At 57.0% G+C, this 20,123-nt stretch overlaps 4 protein-coding genes across 4 annotated transcripts; 3 read left to right on the top strand and 1 right to left on the bottom strand.

Annotated features, from left to right (window-relative positions):
- Positions 1-87: 87 nt before the first annotated feature.
- Positions 88-3,871, top strand: CORC01_10444 (patched sphingolipid transporter; the record flags this gene model as incomplete). Its single annotated transcript, XM_022622072.1, has 2 exons — positions 88-246; positions 308-3,871. The coding sequence occupies 2 exons, from the start codon at positions 88-90 to the stop codon at positions 3,869-3,871; spliced, it is 3,723 nt and encodes a 1,240-aa protein (XP_022471447.1).
- A 3,232-nt stretch (positions 3,872-7,103) lies between these two features.
- On the top strand, positions 7,104-11,090 carry CORC01_10443 (viral A-type inclusion protein repeat domain-containing protein; the record flags this gene model as incomplete). The annotated part of the gene is made up of 3 exons (XM_022622071.1): positions 7,104-10,703; positions 10,760-10,897; positions 10,968-11,090. The coding sequence occupies 3 exons, from the start codon at positions 7,104-7,106 to the stop codon at positions 11,088-11,090; spliced, it is 3,861 nt and encodes a 1,286-aa protein (XP_022471446.1).
- A 2,529-nt stretch (positions 11,091-13,619) lies between these two features.
- CORC01_10442 (uncharacterized protein) lies at positions 13,620-15,586 on the top strand (the record flags this gene model as incomplete). Its single annotated transcript, XM_022622070.1, has 4 exons — positions 13,620-14,177; positions 14,276-14,399; positions 14,487-14,605; positions 14,822-15,586. 4 exons carry the CDS (start codon positions 13,620-13,622, stop codon positions 15,584-15,586), a joined length of 1,566 nt encoding a protein of 521 aa, XP_022471445.1.
- Positions 15,587-15,957: 371 nt separating this feature from the next.
- On the bottom strand, positions 15,958-17,763 carry CORC01_10441 (cytochrome P450; the record flags this gene model as incomplete). Its single annotated transcript, XM_022622069.1, has 4 exons — positions 15,958-16,092; positions 16,152-16,979; positions 17,037-17,405; positions 17,452-17,763. 4 exons carry the CDS (start codon positions 17,761-17,763, stop codon positions 15,958-15,960), a joined length of 1,644 nt encoding a protein of 547 aa, XP_022471444.1.
- Positions 17,764-20,123: the final 2,360 nt, after the last annotated feature.

The raw sequence follows: 20,123 nt of genomic DNA, 5'->3' as shown, positions 1-20,123 counted from the left end.
CTCGGAGCCGGCGGCCTGCTGCTGGCTTCCCTGGGCAGCGTGATAGCAGAGCCATTGACCCCAAAACATGAAGCTGGACGATGCGCGATGCGCGGCCATTGCGGCTCCAAGAGCTTCTTCGGCAAGCAGCTGCCTTGCCCCGACAATGGTCTGGCCAAGGACCCCGATGAAGACCTGCGAAAGCAGATCGTTGACCTTTGTGGCGCTAAATGGAACTCTGGTCCCGTCTGCTGTGATGCTGAGCAGGTAAAGTATTGCCATCAAAGCATGACTGTAGCCGGCCTTACTGACATGTGCTGCTTGACAGGTCAACTCGCTCGCCTCCGAGCTCGGCACCCCGAACCAGATTGTCTCCTCCTGCCCTGCCTGCAAGGACAACTTCTTCAACCTGTTCTGCACCTTCACGTGCTCTCCTGACCAGTCCCTCTTCCTGAACATCACAAAGACCCAGGAGAAGAACAAAAAGACCATGGTGACGGAGTTGGACCAGCTGATCTCAAAGGATTATGGAACCGGCTTCTTCGACAGCTGCAAGGAGGTCAAGTTCGGTCCTTCCAACTCCAGGGCCATTGACTTTATCGGAGGCGGCGCAAAGAACTACTCCCAGCTGCTTAAGTTCTTGGGAGACGAGAAGGTCATTGGATCGCCCTTCCAGATCAACTTCCCCACCGAGTACAGCGAGCCGGGCATGGCCCCTCGCGAGATGACGCCGAAGAAGTGCAACGACGAGGACCCCAACTATCGCTGTGCCTGCGTAGATTGTCCTTCTGTCTGTCCGGAGCTCCCGGCCGTCTCGAAACCTGGCGAATGCCATGTCGGTCTTTTGCCGTGTCTGTCTTTCGCGGCCATCTTCACCTACAGCGTCCTCCTTTTCGCCGCCGTTGCCGCCGTCGTTGGTCACGTCGTCTGGAGACGCCGTGCCAAGAGGGAAAGCGAGCGCCTCAGACTGCTGCAAGACGCCTCACCCAGCGACGATGAGGACGAGGGCGATCTGGTACAGAATGGCGCCATGTTTGACAGACCTCAGAGATACTACAAGATCAACACCTGGTGTGACGCGGTCTTCAGCAAGCTCGGCCATGCAGCGGCACGCTACCAGGGAATCACCATTGGTGTTACCCTCATCGTCGTCATCATCCTGAGCGCCGGCTGGGTCAGGTTCGACCTCGAGAAAGACCCTGCGCGCCTCTGGGTTAGCCCCACGTCTCCTGCTGCGCAGGAAAAGGCATTCTTTGACGAGCAGTTTGGTCCGTTTTACCGCGCCGAGAAAGTCTTCCTGGTCAACGATCAGCACTCTAGCGGCCCTGCGCCTGTTCTCAGCTACGACACGCTGATCTGGTGGATGGACGTTGAAAAGAGCGTCAAGCAATTGAAGGGCCCCAAGTTTGGCGCCACTCTCAATGACATCTGCTTGAAGCCTACCGGCACCTCTTGCGTCGTCCAATCCGTGGCAAGCTACTTTGGCGACGAGCCATCGCTTGTTGGCAAGAATGACTGGGAGGATCAATTGCGACAGTGCGCAAAGTCCCCAGTTGAATGTCGTCCGGATTTCGGCCTGCCTCTTGAGCCGAACATGATTCTCGGCGGTTACGAAGACGATCCCGCTGCTGCTCATGCCATCACAGTCACTTGGGTCGTTCAAAACGCTGCTGAAGGTAGTCCGGCCGTCGAGCGCGCCATGGACTGGGAGGTAGCACTCCGCGACCGTCTTCTCGAGGTGCAAAAAGAGGCCACGGATCGAGGACTCCGTCTTTCTTTCTCCACCGAAATCAGCCTGGAGCAGGAGTTGAATAAGTCTACCAACACCGATGCCAAGATCGTGGTCATTAGCTACATCATCATGTTCCTCTACGCGTCTCTTGCCCTCGGATCCACTACGCTGTCGTTCCGGGACATGATTAGGAACCCGGCCGTCGCCCTGGTCCAGTCCAAGTTCTCACTCGGCGTTGTTGGCATCCTGATTGTTCTCATGTCCATCAGCGCCTCTATCGGTCTATTCTCCTGGTTCGGACTCAAGGCGACGCTCATTATCGCCGAGGTCATTCCCTTCATCGTCCTTGCTGTCGGTGTGGACAACATCTTCCTTATTGTTCACGAGTTCGAGCGCGTAAACGTCAGCCATCCTGATGAGATGGTCGAGGAGCGCATTGCCAAGGCCCTGGGACGTATGGGACCGTCAATTCTTCTCTCAGCTTTGACCGAGACTGTTGCGTTCGCTCTCGGAACTTTCGTGGGCATGCCTGCGGTGCGCAACTTTGCCGCCTACGCTGCTGGCGCCGTCTTCATCAACGCCATCCTTCAGATCACGCTTTTCATTTCGGTCTTGGCCATGAACCAAATCCGCGTGGAGGACCACAGGGCAGACTGCATTCCTTGCCTCCAGGTCAAGGCAGCCCGTGTCCATCTGAGTGGCGGGAACGGGAACGCCAACGCGCGATTCTACGAAGTCCCAGAAGAGAGCTGGCTGCAACAGTTCATCCGCCGTACGTATGCTCCGGCGATTCTCGCAAAGCAGGCTAAGGCTATTATTTTGGCCATCTTCCTGGGCCTTTTTGCCGCTGGAATCGCTCTTATCCCTGAAGTGCAGCTTGGCTTGGACCAGCGCGTCGCCATCCCAGACGGCTCCTATCTTATTCCCTATTTCAACGATCTTTACAAGTACCTGGAGACCGGCCCTCCTGTCTACTTTGTCACCAGAGAGTTCAACGCAACTGCTCGTAAGAACCAACGCGAAATCTGCGCAAGGTTCACCACTTGCGACCAATTCTCTCTCGCCAACATCCTGGAGGGTGAGCGGAAGAGACCCGACGTCTCTTTCATTTCGTCTCCCGCTGCTAGCTGGATCGATGACTTCTTCCTGTGGCTCAACCCTGACCTTGGTGACTCGTGCTGCGTTGAGAACGGCAAGGCATGCTTCGCTGACCGTAACCCGCCCTGGAATATCACCCTTTCGGGCATGCCCCAGGACGGCGAGTTCGTTCACTACCTCGAAAAGTTCCTCAAGGCGCCCACCAACGACGACTGCCCTCTAGGCGGCCAAGCGTCGTATGGTCAAGCGGTGGTGATCGATTCGGAGAGGGACACTATTCCTGCCAGCCACTTCAGAACGATGCATACCCCGCTCCGTAGCCAGGACGACTTCATCAACGCTATGTCAGCAGCCCGAAGAATCGCATCCGATATTACAAAATCAACGGGTGTCGAGGTTTTCCCCTACAGTCTTTTCTACATCTTCTTTGACCAATACGCCAGCATCGTCTCGCTCACGGGAGCTCTCCTCGGCTCGGCCGTGGCTATCATCTTTGTCATTTCATCGATCCTCTTGGGATCCCTCATGACAGCGCTGGTTGTTACCGTCACTGTCTGCATGACCGTTGTCGATATTATTGGCGCGATGGCAGTCTTTAACGTGTCACTGAACGCCGTGTCGCTCGTCAACCTCATTATTTGCGTCGGCATCGGCGTGGAGTTTTGCGCGCACATTGCGAGAGCGTTCATGTTCCCGTCGCGCACTGTCATGGAGCGCGCCAAGAACCGCTTCCGTGGCCGCGACGCCCGCGCCTGGACGGCGTTGGTCAACGTGGGAAGCTCCGTCTTCTCCGGCATCACCGTCACTAAGCTTCTGGGAGTCTTCGTGCTGGCCTTTACGAGGTCAAAGATTTTTGAGATCTACTACTTCCGAGTTTGGCTGTCTCTGGTCGTCTTTGCAGGCACTCACGCGCTCATCTTCCTCCCCGTTGCTCTCAGCTTGTTCGGAGGCGAGGGATACGTTGACCCTGAGAGTGAGGGCGGCATCGAGGAGGATCTTGCCAGCCGCAGATACCGCGCTCTTGTCCCGGACGAGGACACTGATTCAGATGATGATTACTAGAATGATTATGGCCATACCTTGGTTTTGTAATAATAGTGTTGGGAGTCAATAAAGTGGGATTTTGCATTTCACCAAAGTGTGTCTTCGATATTCAACTCCCCTGGTTTGTACAGGTGTCGATGGCTTTCTTCCAATCAAGCTCATCTAGAGCAAAACGTGCAGTCCTTGGGGGATTGTTAAGATGACAGCCGATTCCGTTAGGCAACATGACCATTTAGGCAATTTAAAAATGCTACCTACATTGATCGTGCTGTGTTGAAGAACCGGGGCTGGATATGATGGACGACAATCCAAGGATGCGAGTACCTAGTGTACCACAGTAAGGCGAACCCAGGCTTGACGTGCCGTGCCACTGCCACCAACGGCGAAGTGCCACATCGCGGGCGGGAGAGTGGATTGCGGTGACATGGCGACAGCGCATCATGCCATTGGGTGCGTGGTCGGTTGGGCTGTGGCGGGGTGGAGGGCGTTGGTTCATGTGGCATTGGCTGGTGATACGCAGCATCTGTGGACGGAGATGCGAGACATGTTGACTGGTGGCATTGGCTGGAGGGGGAGGGGGAGGGGGTTGAAAGCTACCTTATCCGTACTTTGAGAAATCGAGGCGGGAGACCAGAGAAAGCCCAGCAAGGTTCCCCTGGTGTTGTGCCAGCTCGGAGAGACCCAGCGGTACAGCGGCGGCGGGACGGAGAGGACGGCGACAACACTGGGGAATGAGTTTGGGGGTGTGAGTTCTGGTATTACGGATATACCCGTTGAATCTCGAATTGACAAAGATTGATGATGATACTGTAAGTGTGTTATATATGGATATACAATATGGACTACTGGCCCTTATGAGGGATAGGAGTAGGCGCAGAGATACTGGGTACCTATTCAAATAGTGTCGAGATATCCAATCCAATGCCTACCTTGCCGTTTTCATCCCATGTGCAATACCACTACGGAGACTTTAGTCACGAGAGGAGCCAGAAATTTTCAGATGAAAAGGAAACTTGGGGACTGTGTACCTCCGTACAGCTGCTTTGTACGTATGTACTTTGTATCTGTATCCGTATACGAAGAGGGAAATAAAATGGGAAAAGTAGCCGGGGGGGCAAGCCTTTTTTGCGAGCTTCACCTGAGAGTCAAATTTCCGTATAGTACGGATAAAATTGGCGGGTTTCCTGTCGCTCGTGCCCCTTTGCGACTCGTAATTTTTGGAAGGGGATATTTCTCTGTAGTCCCGTAGCTGCACTCTCACTGGGCCGCAGAGAGAACGCAGTCGAACGCGCGCGCTCAAGACTAGGTAACGGAGTGCGACGCGTTCCTCTTTCTCGCAAAGGCCGCGCCGCGTGGGATGGTTGATAGCCAGTCAGGCTAGTTCAGGGGTTCGCTATTGATGGCTTCGGGATGGGAGAGGACCAGAGAGTCCAGAGGGAGAGCCTTATTCGCACAGCGGTGGTTGTGCCTTGCCCCCTTAGCCCTTCATAGTGCGCTCCGGACCCTCTCGTCTGATGCTCGGCCTGCTGGGACGGATCAATTGGAACCTGGACTCAACTTCTGAAGAGTCCAGGGAAGCCAAGGCACATCCGTCAATGCCATACCTGCGCCGATCCCTCGAGCGTACGGCCAGAGAGGAAGAGCGGGAAAGCGAGGTCTTGTGACGCCGTTTGGGCTTTGGTCGAATTGAAACGGGTTATCCAGAGGTTGCATAAAGATGATGGAACAGGCGGCTTCCCAGGGTCGAGATTGGGGTGGTGGAGGCGACGAGAGATGTTTGGAACGTTGGGTGGACCGCGGAGGAGAGAGAGAGAGACAGCAAAGAAGATACGTACCGCGAAAGATAGGGTGGAGAGGGTGGAGAACTTACCTTACCGAAGCCAATTGGACGTTCCAATGTCCTGTTGGCGAATGACAGGCTGCAGAATGGGGCCCACTGCCCGAGCTCCCGAAGCGAGAGCCGCCCGCTGTCAGCACTGTCCGCGCGCTGGCTGGCTCACCTCCAGCAGCTCAGGGTAGGTAGGTACCTTATCGCTGGTGCTGTCTGTCAGGGGTAAGGTGCGGTCGGTACCTTAGACATCCAATGCTTTCCTCTCCCCTCGAGGGCAATGAGCTCGAAGATGGTGAACGGGAGAACGAGAGAGCCCAAGGCAAAGAGGTGGCAAGTTTGCAGCTGGTGGCTTCCGCCCAATGCAATGTCCTGACTTGGCCAGCTGGCCATCTTCGTCCTGATGTTCTCGTCGGGTGTCAGTGGTGCTGCCAGACCCCCGGGGGCTGCATCCTGTGCCTTAGTGCAGCGCCTGTGCCGGGCGGGCATGCATATTCGTACATTGGATTGCCTCTGGAGTCTGGAGGTACTTGGATCGAGGTTTAGAAAGGCGTCTAACGTCGGAAAAGGGTCCTGTCCGAGGTACCTGGAGCTGGTGACTAAAGATTGGATACGGTCGGCGTCGTCTCCAACGTCTCCATGTGCCTCCCCCATGTTGCTCCATCCGCCAATCTCGAAGCAACCCTTTTTTTTTTTTTTTTTTGCTCCATCCTCGCCCAGAACCCATGTCCTTACCTAAGTAGACACCTCACCTTTCTCTCTACCTACCTTACCTACCTCACCCAAAGGTATCCGTACCGACTCAATTCTCTATCCTGGCAACCTCCCAGTTCCCAATTCCTCTTCAACCCTCCCTCTCTCTCGCTCTGTCCAGCTCTTTCGCCCCTGACCAGAGCTCACCATCTTGTAGATATCACGACAACATTCTGTGTTGTTTCGTGCGTCATTTGTACTCCTGTTTCGGGTTTCCTCCCATCCTTTGTTGTCGTTGTCTGTTGATTTCCCCGCGGTGAGAGTTTAAGCTTTCCCAAACAAGGAAATTCAAGCAGCAAGGAGAACGAAAAGGACAAGAAGCCCAAAAAAAAAAAAAAGGAGACCAAGACACCACCACGTACGACGTGTCGCAAGGTAAGTCACAACAACCCAGCGCCATTCATGTGCCCTCGCTGGTCCCAATTGCCTTCTTTGAGACCTCAATGCAGCTCTGCACAACTATTCTACCCCAGGAATGTTGGAATCCTGTGACTCCCACTATCCTGTCCCGCCCTCTTCCCTCCTTCGTATCTCCCAATTCCTGCAGCTACCCGAGATCCCTTCCTCATCTCTCCCCATGAACTACCCTGGCTGACCTGGACACGCGCAAGCAGAATTACCCCATCGACGACACCCTTCTTCTCGGAAGTCCAACCATCGTCTACAGCAATGTCCGACACCGGTAGCTTCGAGGTCGTTCAGCACGACGAGGCGCCCAAGCCCGCCGTCACCTCGCCGAGCACAAAGTCCTCCACCTCGACTACCTCCTCCCTGAAGAAGCCCGCCTCGAGCTCTGGGACCATTGCCGCTCGCCGCCCGACCACCTCGACCTCGAGCACCGGAAAGCCCGCGAGCACCACCTCCTCGACCACCTCGCGCATCGCCGGCGGCCTGACCAAACCTCCCACCCGTCCCCCCACCAGCAGCTCCAGCACCGCCAGCAGCGCCGTCCGCAAGCCCGCAAGCACCTCGACCACAGCCACTCACCGCTCGCGACCCAGCGTGTCCGCCTCCGAGGACGAGTCCAAGAGAACCGCCCGCCGCACCTCGACCGCTCCCAGCAGCAGTGCCAGCACCGTCGGCTCGCCAAGCAGGGAGAGGAGGACTTCTACCCTGGGCGCCGCCACGGCCGCTGCCAGGAAACCCGCAAGCTCCACGAGCAGCTCGTCCGCTGCCGCCCCGCGGATCTCCTCGACGACCTCGCGCACCCCGAACTCGGTCGCCCCGCGTCCCTCCTCGATCAGCTCCCGCTCCTCGGCCGCCACAGGCGCCGTCGCCGAGGCCAAGAAGCGCCTGTCCACCGCCTCCACCTCAACCACCTCATCCGCCGCTCCCAGACGATCGATCCGCCCCGATTCGTCCGGCGCCTCCGAGGCTCTCGGCAAGGAGGTCGAATCTCTCAAGGCCCAGCTTACCGAGAAGGAGTCGCAGCTCACGGAAAAGGAGTCACAACTGAACGAGCTCAAGACGCAGGTCCAGCAGACCCAGGACAAGCTCGCTCAGTACACCGACGGGGTGAACAGAGATGCCGTTCAGGTGAGGAACGCCGTGTACAACATCCAACAGGCCCACCAGGACCAGGTTTCCGAGTTGAAGGCTAAGCAGACGGAGCTCGAGAACCAGGTGGATGAGGCTAATGAACATCTGATGGCCACCGATGCTGACTACGAGAAACAGCAGAGCGAGTACACTGAGGCTGTTGCCGCCAAGGAAGCCGCCGAGGCCGAACTCGCCTCGCTGAAGCAGTCCCTCGAGACCCTCCAAGCGGAGCACGAGGAGAAACTAAAGGAAAGCGAGCTCGCCCTGGCCAAGGCCTCGGAGGAGCACGCCGCCAAGCTCGAGGAGCTGCAGGGCTCCCTGACGGGCCAGCACAAGTCTGCCATTGACGCTCTCGAGGCCAAGCACACCGAGGAGCTCAGCCAGGGCCAGTCCGCCTCGGCCGATAACGAGGAGGCGCTGGCCAAGATAAAGGACAGCCACGAGACCGCTATCGCCGATCTCCAGAAGAAAATTGATGACCTCACCGCCTCCCAGACCGAGCTTGAGGCCGCGCACGAGAGCAAGGTTACTGCCGAGGTTGAGTCGCATAAAACCAAGCTCGCCGCTGTCGAGGGCGAGATCGCCGAGCTCAAGACAAAGCTCGAGGTTGCCGAGAAGACGGCCGAGCAGGCCAAGGCTGACCTCGACGCCAAGACGGCTGAGCTGGCCGAGGTCCAGGCCAACGTCGCCGACCTGGAGAGCAAGCTTGCGGCTGCCGAGTCCGACGTGGCCAAGGCCAAGGAGGAAGCTCTCGAGTTCCAGAAGCAGATTGACAGCATCAAGGGAGATATTACCGCCAAGGACGAGGCCCTGGAAAAGGCCAAGGCGGAGCATTCTGCCCAGGTCAAGAAGCACGATGCCGAACTCAAGCAGATTTCTCAGGACTACGAGGAGGAGATTGAGTCTCTCAAGGGAGACGCCTTCTTCAAGCGCAAGTTCCAGGACCTCGAGGTCAAGCACAACGAGCTCGAGACCGAGCACGGCGACCTCAAGACGAAGCACGCCGAGCTAGAATCGCTGCACAGTGACCTTAGCAGTAAGCACGGCGAGCTTGAGTCGAAGCACACCGAGCTTACCACCAAGCACGGCGAACTCGAGACCCAGCACGGCGACCTTTCCAAGAGCCTCGCCGACGGCACCGAGACGAGCACCAAGGCGCTGGAGGCGGCCAAGGCTGAGCTCGCCGCCGCCGTCGCTGCCCTGGAAGCTAGGGAAGCCGAACACCAAAAGGCCCTTGACGCCATCCGCGCCAGCCACGCCGAGGAGCTGGAGGGCGCCAAGAGCGGAGCTTCTGCCGACAAGGACGCTCAGCTCGCCGAGCTCCAGAACCTGAAGGACAGCCACGCGAAGCAGCTCGAGATTCTCAAGAGCGACAGCGAGGCCGGTCTTGCCAAGGAGCTCGAGGCTCTCAAGGCCTCCCACTCTGAAGTCATTGAGGCCCTCAACGCAGAGACTGCTGGCAATAAGGAGAAGCTGCTTGCCGAGATTGCCGCTGAGAGGGAGAAGACCCTAGCCGAGAGCTCTGGCAACAAGGAGCAGCTTCTTGCTGCGCACAAGGAGGAGCTCGAGTCCATCACCAAGAAGTTGCGTGCCAATCACGAGACTGAGCTTGCGGAGGCCAAGGAGAAATTGGCGGCTTCCCACCAGGCTGAGCTCGAGGAGGCCAAGGCCAAGCTTCAGCAGTCGCACCAGGCTGAGATTGAGGACGCCAAGACGAAGCTTGCCGAGGCCCACCAAGCTGAGCTGGCCGCCGCGAAGCAGGCCGGCGACAGCGCCCATACGGAGGAGCTCTCTACCCTCAAGCTTCAGCTCGACGAAGCCCTGACCCGTATCCGCGAAACTGAGACATCGAGCGCGGCTGCTCTTGCCGAGGCCAAGAGGAACCTCGACGACACGCACTCTGTCGAGGTCGAGAAGCTTATATCCAGCCACGCCGAGCAATTGGAGGCACTGAAGCAGCAGAGCTCCTCTGGCGCCCAGGCTGAGCTCGAAGAGATCAACAAGGCCCACTCCAAGGTCGTGGAGGAGCTGACGAGCCAGTACGAGGCCAGAAATGAGTCGCTTGCCCAAGAGATTGCCAAGATTTCAGCCGATGCGTCCAAACTCGAATCTGCCCTCCAGGCTGCCAAGGCGTCCGTTGCCCAGGCGGAGGCTGACAAGACCAAGACTCGGGCCAGCACGGCCGAGCTCGAGGCTGCTCTCAAGGTGGCCAAGGAGTCCGTTGCCAAGGCCGAGGCCGAGACGGCCAAGCTTGAGGAAGAATTGGGCGAGGTCGGTGCCATGATCTCGGTTGAAAAGATGGCGCGTGCCGAGGCCGAGGCGGCCCTCGATGCGGTCAAGAACAAGACGCCGGACACCGCTGAGGCGGACAACCTTCGTGAACAACTGAACAATGTCAAGAAGGGTTTTGAGGAGGAGCTCACTGTGGTGCAGAAGAGCCTCAGCATTGCCAAGCAGGAGGTTGAAGACGTCAAGGAGGACCTGCTGCTCGCGCAAAAGGAGCTCGAAGCATCTCAGTTTGAGGCCGACAAGCAGCACAAGACGTACAAGGCCGACTACGAGGAGCTCAACGACACGATGACCAAGATTGTGGAGGAAGAGCATGCCAAGCGCAGTGCGCTGGAGGAGCAGGTTGAGAGCCTGAGAAAGTCATTGGCCGACAAGGAGAAGGGCGTCGAGGAGTTCCAGGCACAACTCAAGGTGAAGGATGCCGAGATCGCAGAGGCAAAGGTACGCTTCTATTGGTTAGCATGCGGCTCAGGCGGATCATCACTAACACGGTACAGGCCAACGCAGCGGCTGCCAAGCCCAAGGGACTGTCAGCCAGCAGATTTGCCGACGGCGACGATGAAGAAGCGGTTGGTTCAGCGGCCAAGCCCGCGGAAGGTGAGGAAGAAGACCATTCCTCCGAGGCACTGGCTGTGGTGCGAACGCCCTGCTTGATGCTCCCTTTATTTGCAGAGAAGGGACGAGAAAGCTAACCGGAATCCGCAGCTACAACGAGCTAGAGTCAACGCGAACCAGATCCACAACATGGACCGCGACATGCAGGAGAAGAACCTCGCCATGCTTGAGTCCATTACGGATTTCCAGCAATCACCGCACCTCGACAACTAAACACCGTCCAGCACGTTTTTAACAAAAGAAGAAAGATTGGTAATCGAAAGAAATTAGCAAAACGTCTGGTTTGGCTAGCAGGCTCGCCATAGCCTGACGGCTCCCGCAAAGCAACGCTACGCAAGGCTCGTTGGCCGCTTCTCCTCGTGCCGCCTGGTCGGGATCGAGGTTTCTTGTTTTTAATACACAGCACGGGGGTTTTTAAGTCGTCGGCGCGTCTGGTAGAAGTGCACGAGTACTGCACTTGCTTGACTATAAGCGCGCCGGCAACGAAAGGGATGAGAAGTGCTTATTTTGCGTACCTTTACCCAAATTGATTTGCAGGAGATGGATAGAGAGGGGATGGAAAGGGAAGGAAAGGGAATAGAGCGAGGGAGGAAGAGAAAGAGAGAGAGAGCCTGCTGTAGTCGTGCTGTTGGTGTTGAGCTGTATTGAGCTGTGTTGTGGTCCAAAGACTCAAAGTGGGCGTGTGGTTGATGCTGCGCTTGCATACGGCGATGATGGGTGTTGTGTAATTCTTGGAGGAACTTGCGTGTGACGGGACGAGGTAGCTAGCAATGGACGATACCCCCTTTTTCCTCTCGCATGCCCAATTTGCCCGTTCCGAGTCCGAGGGTTTCCATTGCAGCACTGCGACGTTGAGGTTTGGTTGATGAGTTGGGACTGGCGATGATGCAGTCGGCATCGCAGCATGGCTACGAAGTGTCATTATTTTTCTGGTGTAGTACCGAATTGGGGTGAGAGGCTGGGTCCTGGTCCGATATCCAGGTCCAGATCCAGATCCAGGTTCTAGACAAAGCCACGAGGTGGTGGCAGTGGTAGTGTGGTGCCTCCGCTCTCCCGCGGGTCGGCTTCCTTGCTAGTCTTGTGGTCTATGTTGACGCGGCTCGTAGAAGGGGGAGGGGGCTTGAGCTAAGGTAGACTGGGTTAGTATTCTTCGTGGTTGTAGATTGCTGTGGTCCCCTTTCTCCTAGGTGGCTTTGCTTTGCTTTTGGGCGCCGAGTATCCGTAGAGCTCGTTTCCTGTCACGATTGCTGCACTCCAGCCCGCCCTTTGCCAGAGCTTTCCTTGCCAGCCTTCCCCGATGTACGGATACAATTAATTTTTTTCTTTTTTTGGTTTCACGGGGTGCGGGCGGCCGAACCAGAAAACACTGTTACACAGTCTATTCGTACAGGAGGGACATTGGCATACGGCAATTCTTGACGCAGGCACTGCAAGGACATGAATCGCTTCTGCCCAATGACAATGGCGGGTTGGCGCGGGACAGTGGGGGAGAATGGAGGAGGAAGAGGAGGGGGATTCGGGGGGAGGAAGTGGACGCGCGCCAGCGGAGGATCAACTGATGGAGGGTGGGTGGGTTTCCTGACTCTCTTTTCTCGTCTCTCTGTGAGTTGAGACTTGAGATTGGAAAAAGGTGAGGTGACTTCGTCCAGGGCGCGATGAAACCACAGAAGTCCTGTTTTTTTCCCTTACTTGGCACGGGATTGTCATTGACTTTTCCTTACTAGAGTCTAGCAGCTCGAATCTCTATATCCATCGACTCCTCTTCTGCTTTGACCTCTTTGCCTCGTTATCCACACTCTCTCCCTCTCATATCTACCAAAAGGCAAATTGTCGTTCGATCTCTTGTATTTTACAGGATTTCCGGTAGCGGGAAAAAAAGATTTCCTCTCTACTCCCTTTAGGACCTTTTCGGAAGCTTATCCGGCTTAAGCTTGCTTTGATAGCAAACAAACAAAAGAGGGCATTCTTTTCGCCGCTACCTATTTAGCTGGCCAGCCGCATACCGTCCAACCCCAGCTCCAATCGGCGGTCTAGACAGGGCCTTTACACGGAAACTGGCAGGCTTACCCAAGTGCTCGTAACACTTTGTTTGATTTGATAACGACTAGCGTCCCAAACGTGAAAGAGCAGGCTTGCGAAATCCTTGGTCCGAGATAAACAAACAACGTGTGAGGTAGCTTTGAAAGCACGAGGGGAGAGGGAGAGAGAGACGGTGACAGTATTTAGGGCTTTTGACGAGTTGGAAGGGTACCTACCTACGTTTCTCACCCAATTCGAGTCCAACTGAATCATCAACGAACGAAAGACGGAATAGAGCCGGATTTCTACCTTTTCACCTGTATAGTACCGCCCGCCAAAGCTCAGCTCTCGCATACTCGGCTCAACGCTTTTTTTCGTTCTCCCGCCCTTTGAGTCTTGATTGGAAGGAAATTCTGCCCGAGGGCCCAGATCCAGCTCCACGTTTCTAGGAATACCGAGGCCCGACCCGTTGTTCCTCACAAGCTTAGCCATAACGACACTCTCGAGGGGAAAGGAGCAAAGGAAGAAAACTGAACGAAGAACAAGACGGACGCGGATTAGACAATCGCCACCTTCTTTCAACCAGGGTGGAAATATCCGGTCCGGTCTGAACTCAGGCCTCTTCCGATCTGCGAGACCCTCATCTTCTAATATCCCAAATCGCAAATCCTGCTTTCTTCCCCCCGGAAAGTCGTCTCAATGAGGATCCCTCGACTCGCAAAGATGCAGCAGGAGCAGCAGCAACAGCAACAACAATCCTCAACATCACCGACGCCAGCCACGCCGCTGCCCATCCTCTACGCCGAGGATACCCCCTTCTCAGAGTACTCCACCGCCGTCTGGGGCCGCGTCTTCAACGCCCGCCGCGACTTTTCCCGGCGCCCCGCGGCCGTCGTCCAGGCCACGCGCAAATCCCACGTCGTCGAGGCCGTACAGCTTGCAAACGAAAAGGGGTGGCGCGTGAGCATCCGGTCGGGAGGCCACTCGTGGGCCGTCTGGTCCGTCCGCGACGAGGCGCTCCTGATCGACCTCGGCGGGTTCGGCAACGGCGTCGCCAGGAGTGGCAACGAGGAGGGCATCGCGTACGATGCCAAGACGGGCGTCGTGAGCGTTGCGCCGGCGAGGACGGGGAGGGAGGTGAATACGTTTTTGGCGGGCCAGATTGGGGGGCCCGGGGACGATAGTGTCGAGGGGATGGGGAGGTGGTTTCCCGGCGGTCACTGTCCTGATGTCGGGCTCGGCGGGTTCTTGTTGCAGGGCGGCATGGGGTGGAATTGCAAGGTGCGTGCGTGTTGGTCTCAAAAAAAAGAGGCGGAAAAGTTTTCTTGACATGTGTGTATATCCTCAGAAGACGGTAAAGCTGACAAAAAATTTTGTAGAACTGGGGCTGGGCGTGCGAGAATATCGTCGCCATTGATGTCGTTACTGCTGACGCGCGGGAGCTCCGGTGCTCCGAGACGGAGAACGCCGACCTCTTTTGGGCCGCGCGCGGCGCCGGACCGGGTATGTACCTCCCGTCTCCCCCCGTGCCTAGGCCCCCGAAACACCGAAAGAGAGAGAGAGACATGTCCGGCTAACCATTTACATCAGGCTTCCCTGCCATCGTCACCCGCTTCCATCTCCGCACCCGCCCCCTAACGGGCATGTTCCAGTCCCTCTACTTTTACCCCCTCGACCGCTTCGAGGAGATTCTGAACTGGGTGATCAAGGTAACGCCCTCCCCCCCCCCCCCCCCCCCCCACCCCCCCCCCCCCCCCCCCCACACCCCCCCCCCCCCCCCCCCCAACCCCCCCCCCCCCCCCCCCCCCCGCTTCGAGGAGATTCTGAACCGGGTGATCAAGGTAACCCCCCCCCCCCCCCCCCCATCAATGAACCCCTATCAACAACTCCCAGAAACACAATCACTAACACCAAAAAAATCACAGGTCTGCCCAAAAGCCTCCCCGGAACTCGAAATCGTCCTCCTAGCCCTCACACCATCCGGCCAAACCACCCCGCAAATCATGGCAAACTTCCTCTCCGTCTCCCCCAACCCGGAAGCCCTGATCCCCCTGCACTCCTCCCACCCACCCCGTCCCCTCGCCACCGTCTTCGCCACGCCCACCTCCCTCCCGCAGCAGTACCTCGAGCAGGACGGCGCCAACCCGCCCGCGCACCGCTACATTGCAGAAAACGCCTACGTCGCCAACGACGCCGACGTACCCGCGGTCCTCAAAAGGGCCTTTACCCAGCTGCCCACCCCGCAGTCCTATGCCCTCTACTATTCAATGAACCCGTGCTCTCGCCGCCTGCAGCAGATCGCCGGCGAGACCTCCTCCTCCTCCCTCTCCTCACCCCTCTCGACGACCAACGGCACCGCCGCAAAGACGACCATGCCCGACATGGCACTCAGCATGCAATCAGACCACTACTTTGCCCTCTACACAATCTACCCGGACGCCGAGGACGACGAGCGGTGCCAGGAGTGGGTGGGCGACGTCATGGCCGGCATCGAGAGGCACGCTGCCGGGTCGTACCTGGGCGACGCCGACTTCCGGTACCGCCGCACCAAGTTCTGGGGCGAGGAGCAGGGCAAGAGGCTGATGGAGGTCCGAAAGGTGTGGGATCCCAAGGGAAGGATCGCCGGGTTCCTGGACCCGGAGGACGAGAGCGGCGTTGAGGGGTTGAAGAATGAGTTTGAGTGGGCGTGAGTGGACGGGGGGGGGGGGGGGGGTTCTTCTGTTTGTTTGTACTAGACTTGTACGTATATATGCCTGTTGCCGCAAGATATCCTGTCGCAAATCACATTACACAAGGAGGAGGAGGAGCCTTTGAGATACAAAATGATATAGAGAGTTGTACTTGGCGGGAAGTTGAGGTTCACTAACTTGTCCTCATAAAAGAGCAAGACCTGCTGCCGAGGTCTGTCTCCTGTAGATCTCATCACGAGATGACGCAGACCAAGATACCCGTCAGAAATACAATGCATAGACACAATCTTTGATTCATTTGCTTATATAGTATTCATCCATGTCGTCAATCTCGTAACACGGCCCGTATTCAGCAACCCCTTGGAGTCTCGCTATGACTCAACCTTTTCATTAACCCCCTCCCTAGTAACGATATCCCTCCTATAAAACTTGGCCTGGAAGTTGTTCTGCTTGACGAACCACGCGTTCACAAGCTGCCACTCTTGGCTCGGGTCCTTGAAGGAAATCTGCTTCTTGTTAGCATGGATGTACTCGTTACATCAACGTAGTGAAAAAGAAAACTTACGTCAAACCTCCTCAGCAGACTCGGTATCACCTTGTAAATCTCCAACAGGCTAATGTTCTTCCCGATACACGTCCGGCTGCCCATGCCAAACTGGAACATGTGACCATTCATCTCCTTGATCCTCTTCTCCTCGGCCTCGGCGTCCTTGCCCTCCTCCGGCAGCCAGCGCTCGGGGCGGAACGTGTCCACGTCGTCGCCCCAAATCTCCGGTCGTCGGTGGATGATCCACGCGCTGCATCCCACAATCGTGCCGCCCTTGACAAAGTGGCCCGCAATCTCGGCGCCCTGATCCGGAACGATGCGCTCCAGGGGCAGACCGGCGGCCGGGTGCATGCGGAAGGCCTCCTTGATGCAGGCGTCGAGGTACACGAGCTTCTGGCTCTCGGCCCACGTCACCAGCCCCGTCTCGCTATCGCTGAAGCCGCCCTCCCGCGCAAAGGTATCGAGCTCCTCACGTAAACGCGCCAGCGCCGTCGGGGTCCGGAGAAGGTAGTAGAATACGGCAGCCAGACTGATGGCGGTCGTCTCGGAGCCGGCAAAGGCCATGCTGACGGCCATGGTCTGCACGAGGACGTCCGACATGAAGTCGGGGCGGGCCTCGCGCGCGGCCAGGAACTTGGAGAGCAGGTCGGGTTGCTCGGCGAGCTTCTTGCCCGAGGTGACGGGGAGGAGGGGTTCCTTGCCGTCGAGCTCGGGGAGACGCTCGGCCATGCGGTCGCGGGCGAAGCGGGCGACGGGGAAGGTGGAGTCGACGAAACCCCACTGGGAAAGCTTCAGGTAGATTGGGTTCTTGAGGAGCAGGAGGTCGAGGAAGGGGATTTGGCCAACCTGGTGGACGTGTTAGACGGGTGCCTCGAGCCAGTTCACAGCGAGGTAACTACTTACCGGTGCGACGTAGAGGAATAGCTTGCTCAAGTAGGCCACAATACCATCAATGTCCTCGTTCTTCTCAATGAACCCGTGACGTTTGCTATATGTGATTTCTCCAATGACGTCGAATGCGTAAAACTGCAACCACGTGGTGAAATCACATCCTTCAGGGTTTCCGGCAAACAGCTTCTCCGTCTGGGAAAGGAAAAGCTTCGTGGTGTTGTCGACAAAGGGTTCGTACTGCACCAAGGCCGACATGGAGAAGGCCGAGTTGACGCAGCGGCGGAACTGAGAGTGGAAGTCATTGTCTGTCGAGCTGAAAAGGGACTGGAGCCTGAAGCCATTTGCAATAGACTGTTGAACAATATAAAAGTCGGACTGAGACTGTCAGCTACCGTAGGGTATCGAGTAAACAATATACGAAATCTACCTTTACAAAGCCCTTGTTCAGGCCGTAGATGCTCTTGAGAGCAGCAGGGTCGGCAAAAGAGAGAGTGTTGGGGCCGAGTCGGACAACGTCGCCATATTTTGCGTGCAACTTTTGATGTGTAACCTCTGGACGGTAACCCTTCACATCGAAGAAGCGCCACCAGTCTGTTAATGAGGCTAGGAACGGTCCTGGGTACTTATTGAGGCCATTGTTGTAGCGGTTCTTCACCAGCCAGGCCACAATAAGTGACAGGCCTATTGAGAGCCAGTGCTGTGCAAATGTTTCTAGTATCGTTTCTGTAATGCCGTGCATCTTGACGGAGGTTGTGTTGTCACGAGGCGTATCTTGGCCGTCGAATATAGAAATGGGGAAGAGAGATGGTGGTGACGGTCGTGTCCTTGGTAGAAGAAGATTAAGAAACAAAACACCACGCGGGTGGATCCAGGTAAATGTAGCCGGGCGTCAGATGGAATTCCCGGGTCAGGAACCGAAGTGCAATTTACCAGGTTTCTATGTTGGGATGTATCGACAGGATCCTATGGGTCATACAGGAAGAGGTATGCGAGGCGGCATGGCGTGTGGTCGACGTGCAGCTACGACTGTGCCTCGGTGGGGTGGAGCAGGACAGGCGTCACCTCGAGATGGCAGATGCGCTTAGCTTTTCGCGTGTCCTTTTTGGAACGGCAGGCCGGCAAGTATTGGTGTACTTCTCGGCGATCTATGGGCACCGCAGCCATGTAGCCAAGACGAGACGGCACCGCGGGCTGCAAGGTAGGACGAAGCTCGGAGAGTAGACGGAGGGGGGGGAAGAGGATTCAGAGGATGACTAGGAAAGTTTCCAACCCTTGACGAGGTCCTCTGTCTAGTATACGAATAGTCTCCATGGCCCAGGGGTGAGCGTTGGAATTCGACGCTGAGTCTTGTGCGAGATGAGACAAGAGGGCGGGAACAGAATAAAGTTAGAATTCGCAAGGGTGTTGCGCTTCTGGGATATGGGTTGGGGGACTGGCGGATCCGAAGTGGACAATGTGGAAAATTGGCGACGAGCCTGAGTAAGGTGTCACAGGTGCGAGATAAACCCGCACGGAAGAGGCTGGAAGAACACGAGCACACGGAATGATGGTCGAGGCGAGAGCCGACGAGGTGCGGTTCGGGGTGACCTTGACTAAGACTTCACCAACCGGTCGGCGTCCCGGAGCGACGCGAGTTCAGAAGACGAAGCTTCATGTTGACCATCATCCGTACACTGATGACCGAATGTAGTGGAGTGGAATTGTGTGCTAAAACAGTAGTTGGTGGACGGGTCGTCGGCTGGTCGGCTGGCCGTCTGGCCGTTTGAAGATGGAGCGAGTCGTCCGGTCCAACAAGAGACCAGGAGTCCAAGCGTCCAAGACAAGGCAAAGAGAAGCCAAACATCAGCAGAGACAACCCAAAGAGCCGGCGTCTGTTCCCAAAGCCGTAGCCGTGGCCTTGACCGTAGGCCGTGGCGTAGCGTGGGAACAAGCAGCCATCAAATCGCCTCCAGCCGACCCGAGGAGTCAAGATTCAAGAGGTACTTCTTACAGGTCGAAGGCCCAATGTTTACGTCATGAACGAGAGAATATGAGAGCGAATGGAATGCCACACCTTACGCAGCAGCTCGTTGACGCTAGTTCGGGTATCAGGTACCGCAGATTGCGGTGGCCACTTAGAGGCTCGCAGAATGACACCGGCAGGGCGTTCTGGTGTGCGTGGCACAGCATGTTCAGCTTCCATTGCGCGCGAAGGACTCCAGCCAAGGGCCATGAGAGATACTGGGGTAGCACGGATAGCCTGTAGAAGATGGGGGGGACCTGATTCCAAGGCTCCCAGCCTCTGTCCCGTCGTCCATGAGATTGAGGGGCGCTGACCGCTGCCGAAGGGACCGAGCCGGGTGGGGATGCGGTAGCCTGCGAGTGACGGCAGCTTGTGCCATCATGTCCTCGTCCATCGGGGTCGCAGCGAGACAGATCGACTGAAGTGCCATCCTGCCTTTCGAAGCGCGTCAACGTCAACGCTCGTGTTGGCAGGACACGGACACCAAACGTAAAGTCTGCGCCAGGACGACTGCAGCCAAAACAAAGCCAGTCCCCATCCCGGATGGGGGTGATGGAGGGGTGGTGGACACCTTGGTCGGGATGTTGGAGGTTGATATGACTGATGGAATCTTCGGCAGATGCATTTTCAGACCTTCTGCGTCAAAAGGCGTCGTCCCCACAGCGGGCACTCGCCTTCTGCTCGGTGCTGAACGCGAGAATACGAGCTTGATCGAGACAGACCGTGGCAACTCGGGATATCCGAAGCTTGGCTATAGTCGCATGATGTGGGTATGTGGTTGCTGCTGCTGCATGGGAAGCTACCCCGCGAGACTCGAGAGAGGCAGACAAATCGAAGGCGGAAGAGAAAGCAAAGGAGCCATGCAGAAACGGGAAGATGGAGCCGCTTGTTCTCCAGGCTCCATGTTCTCGACGCCCTCTGCCCTCCTCATGGCATCTCGTCGGCTACAGCATCGTAACGGCGGTAAGCTGCGGAGGACACCGGGCGGCGCGCCGACCCACCGTTGGGGTACCTTATCTGCGGGGGAGGGGCCCCGTGGGACGCTGGAAACAGGCATGGCATGGCCATGGCATCTGGTGGGGGGCACGGCAGTTGTA

The sequence above is a fragment of the Colletotrichum orchidophilum genome (genome assembly GCF_001831195.1).
Source record: "Colletotrichum orchidophilum strain IMI 309357 chromosome Unknown Scaffold_103.1, whole genome shotgun sequence".
Lineage (NCBI taxonomy): Eukaryota > Fungi > Ascomycota > Sordariomycetes > Glomerellales > Glomerellaceae > Colletotrichum > Colletotrichum orchidophilum.
Note: the sequence above shows the minus strand (reverse complement) of the source record. Positions and strands in the feature narration are given on the sequence as shown.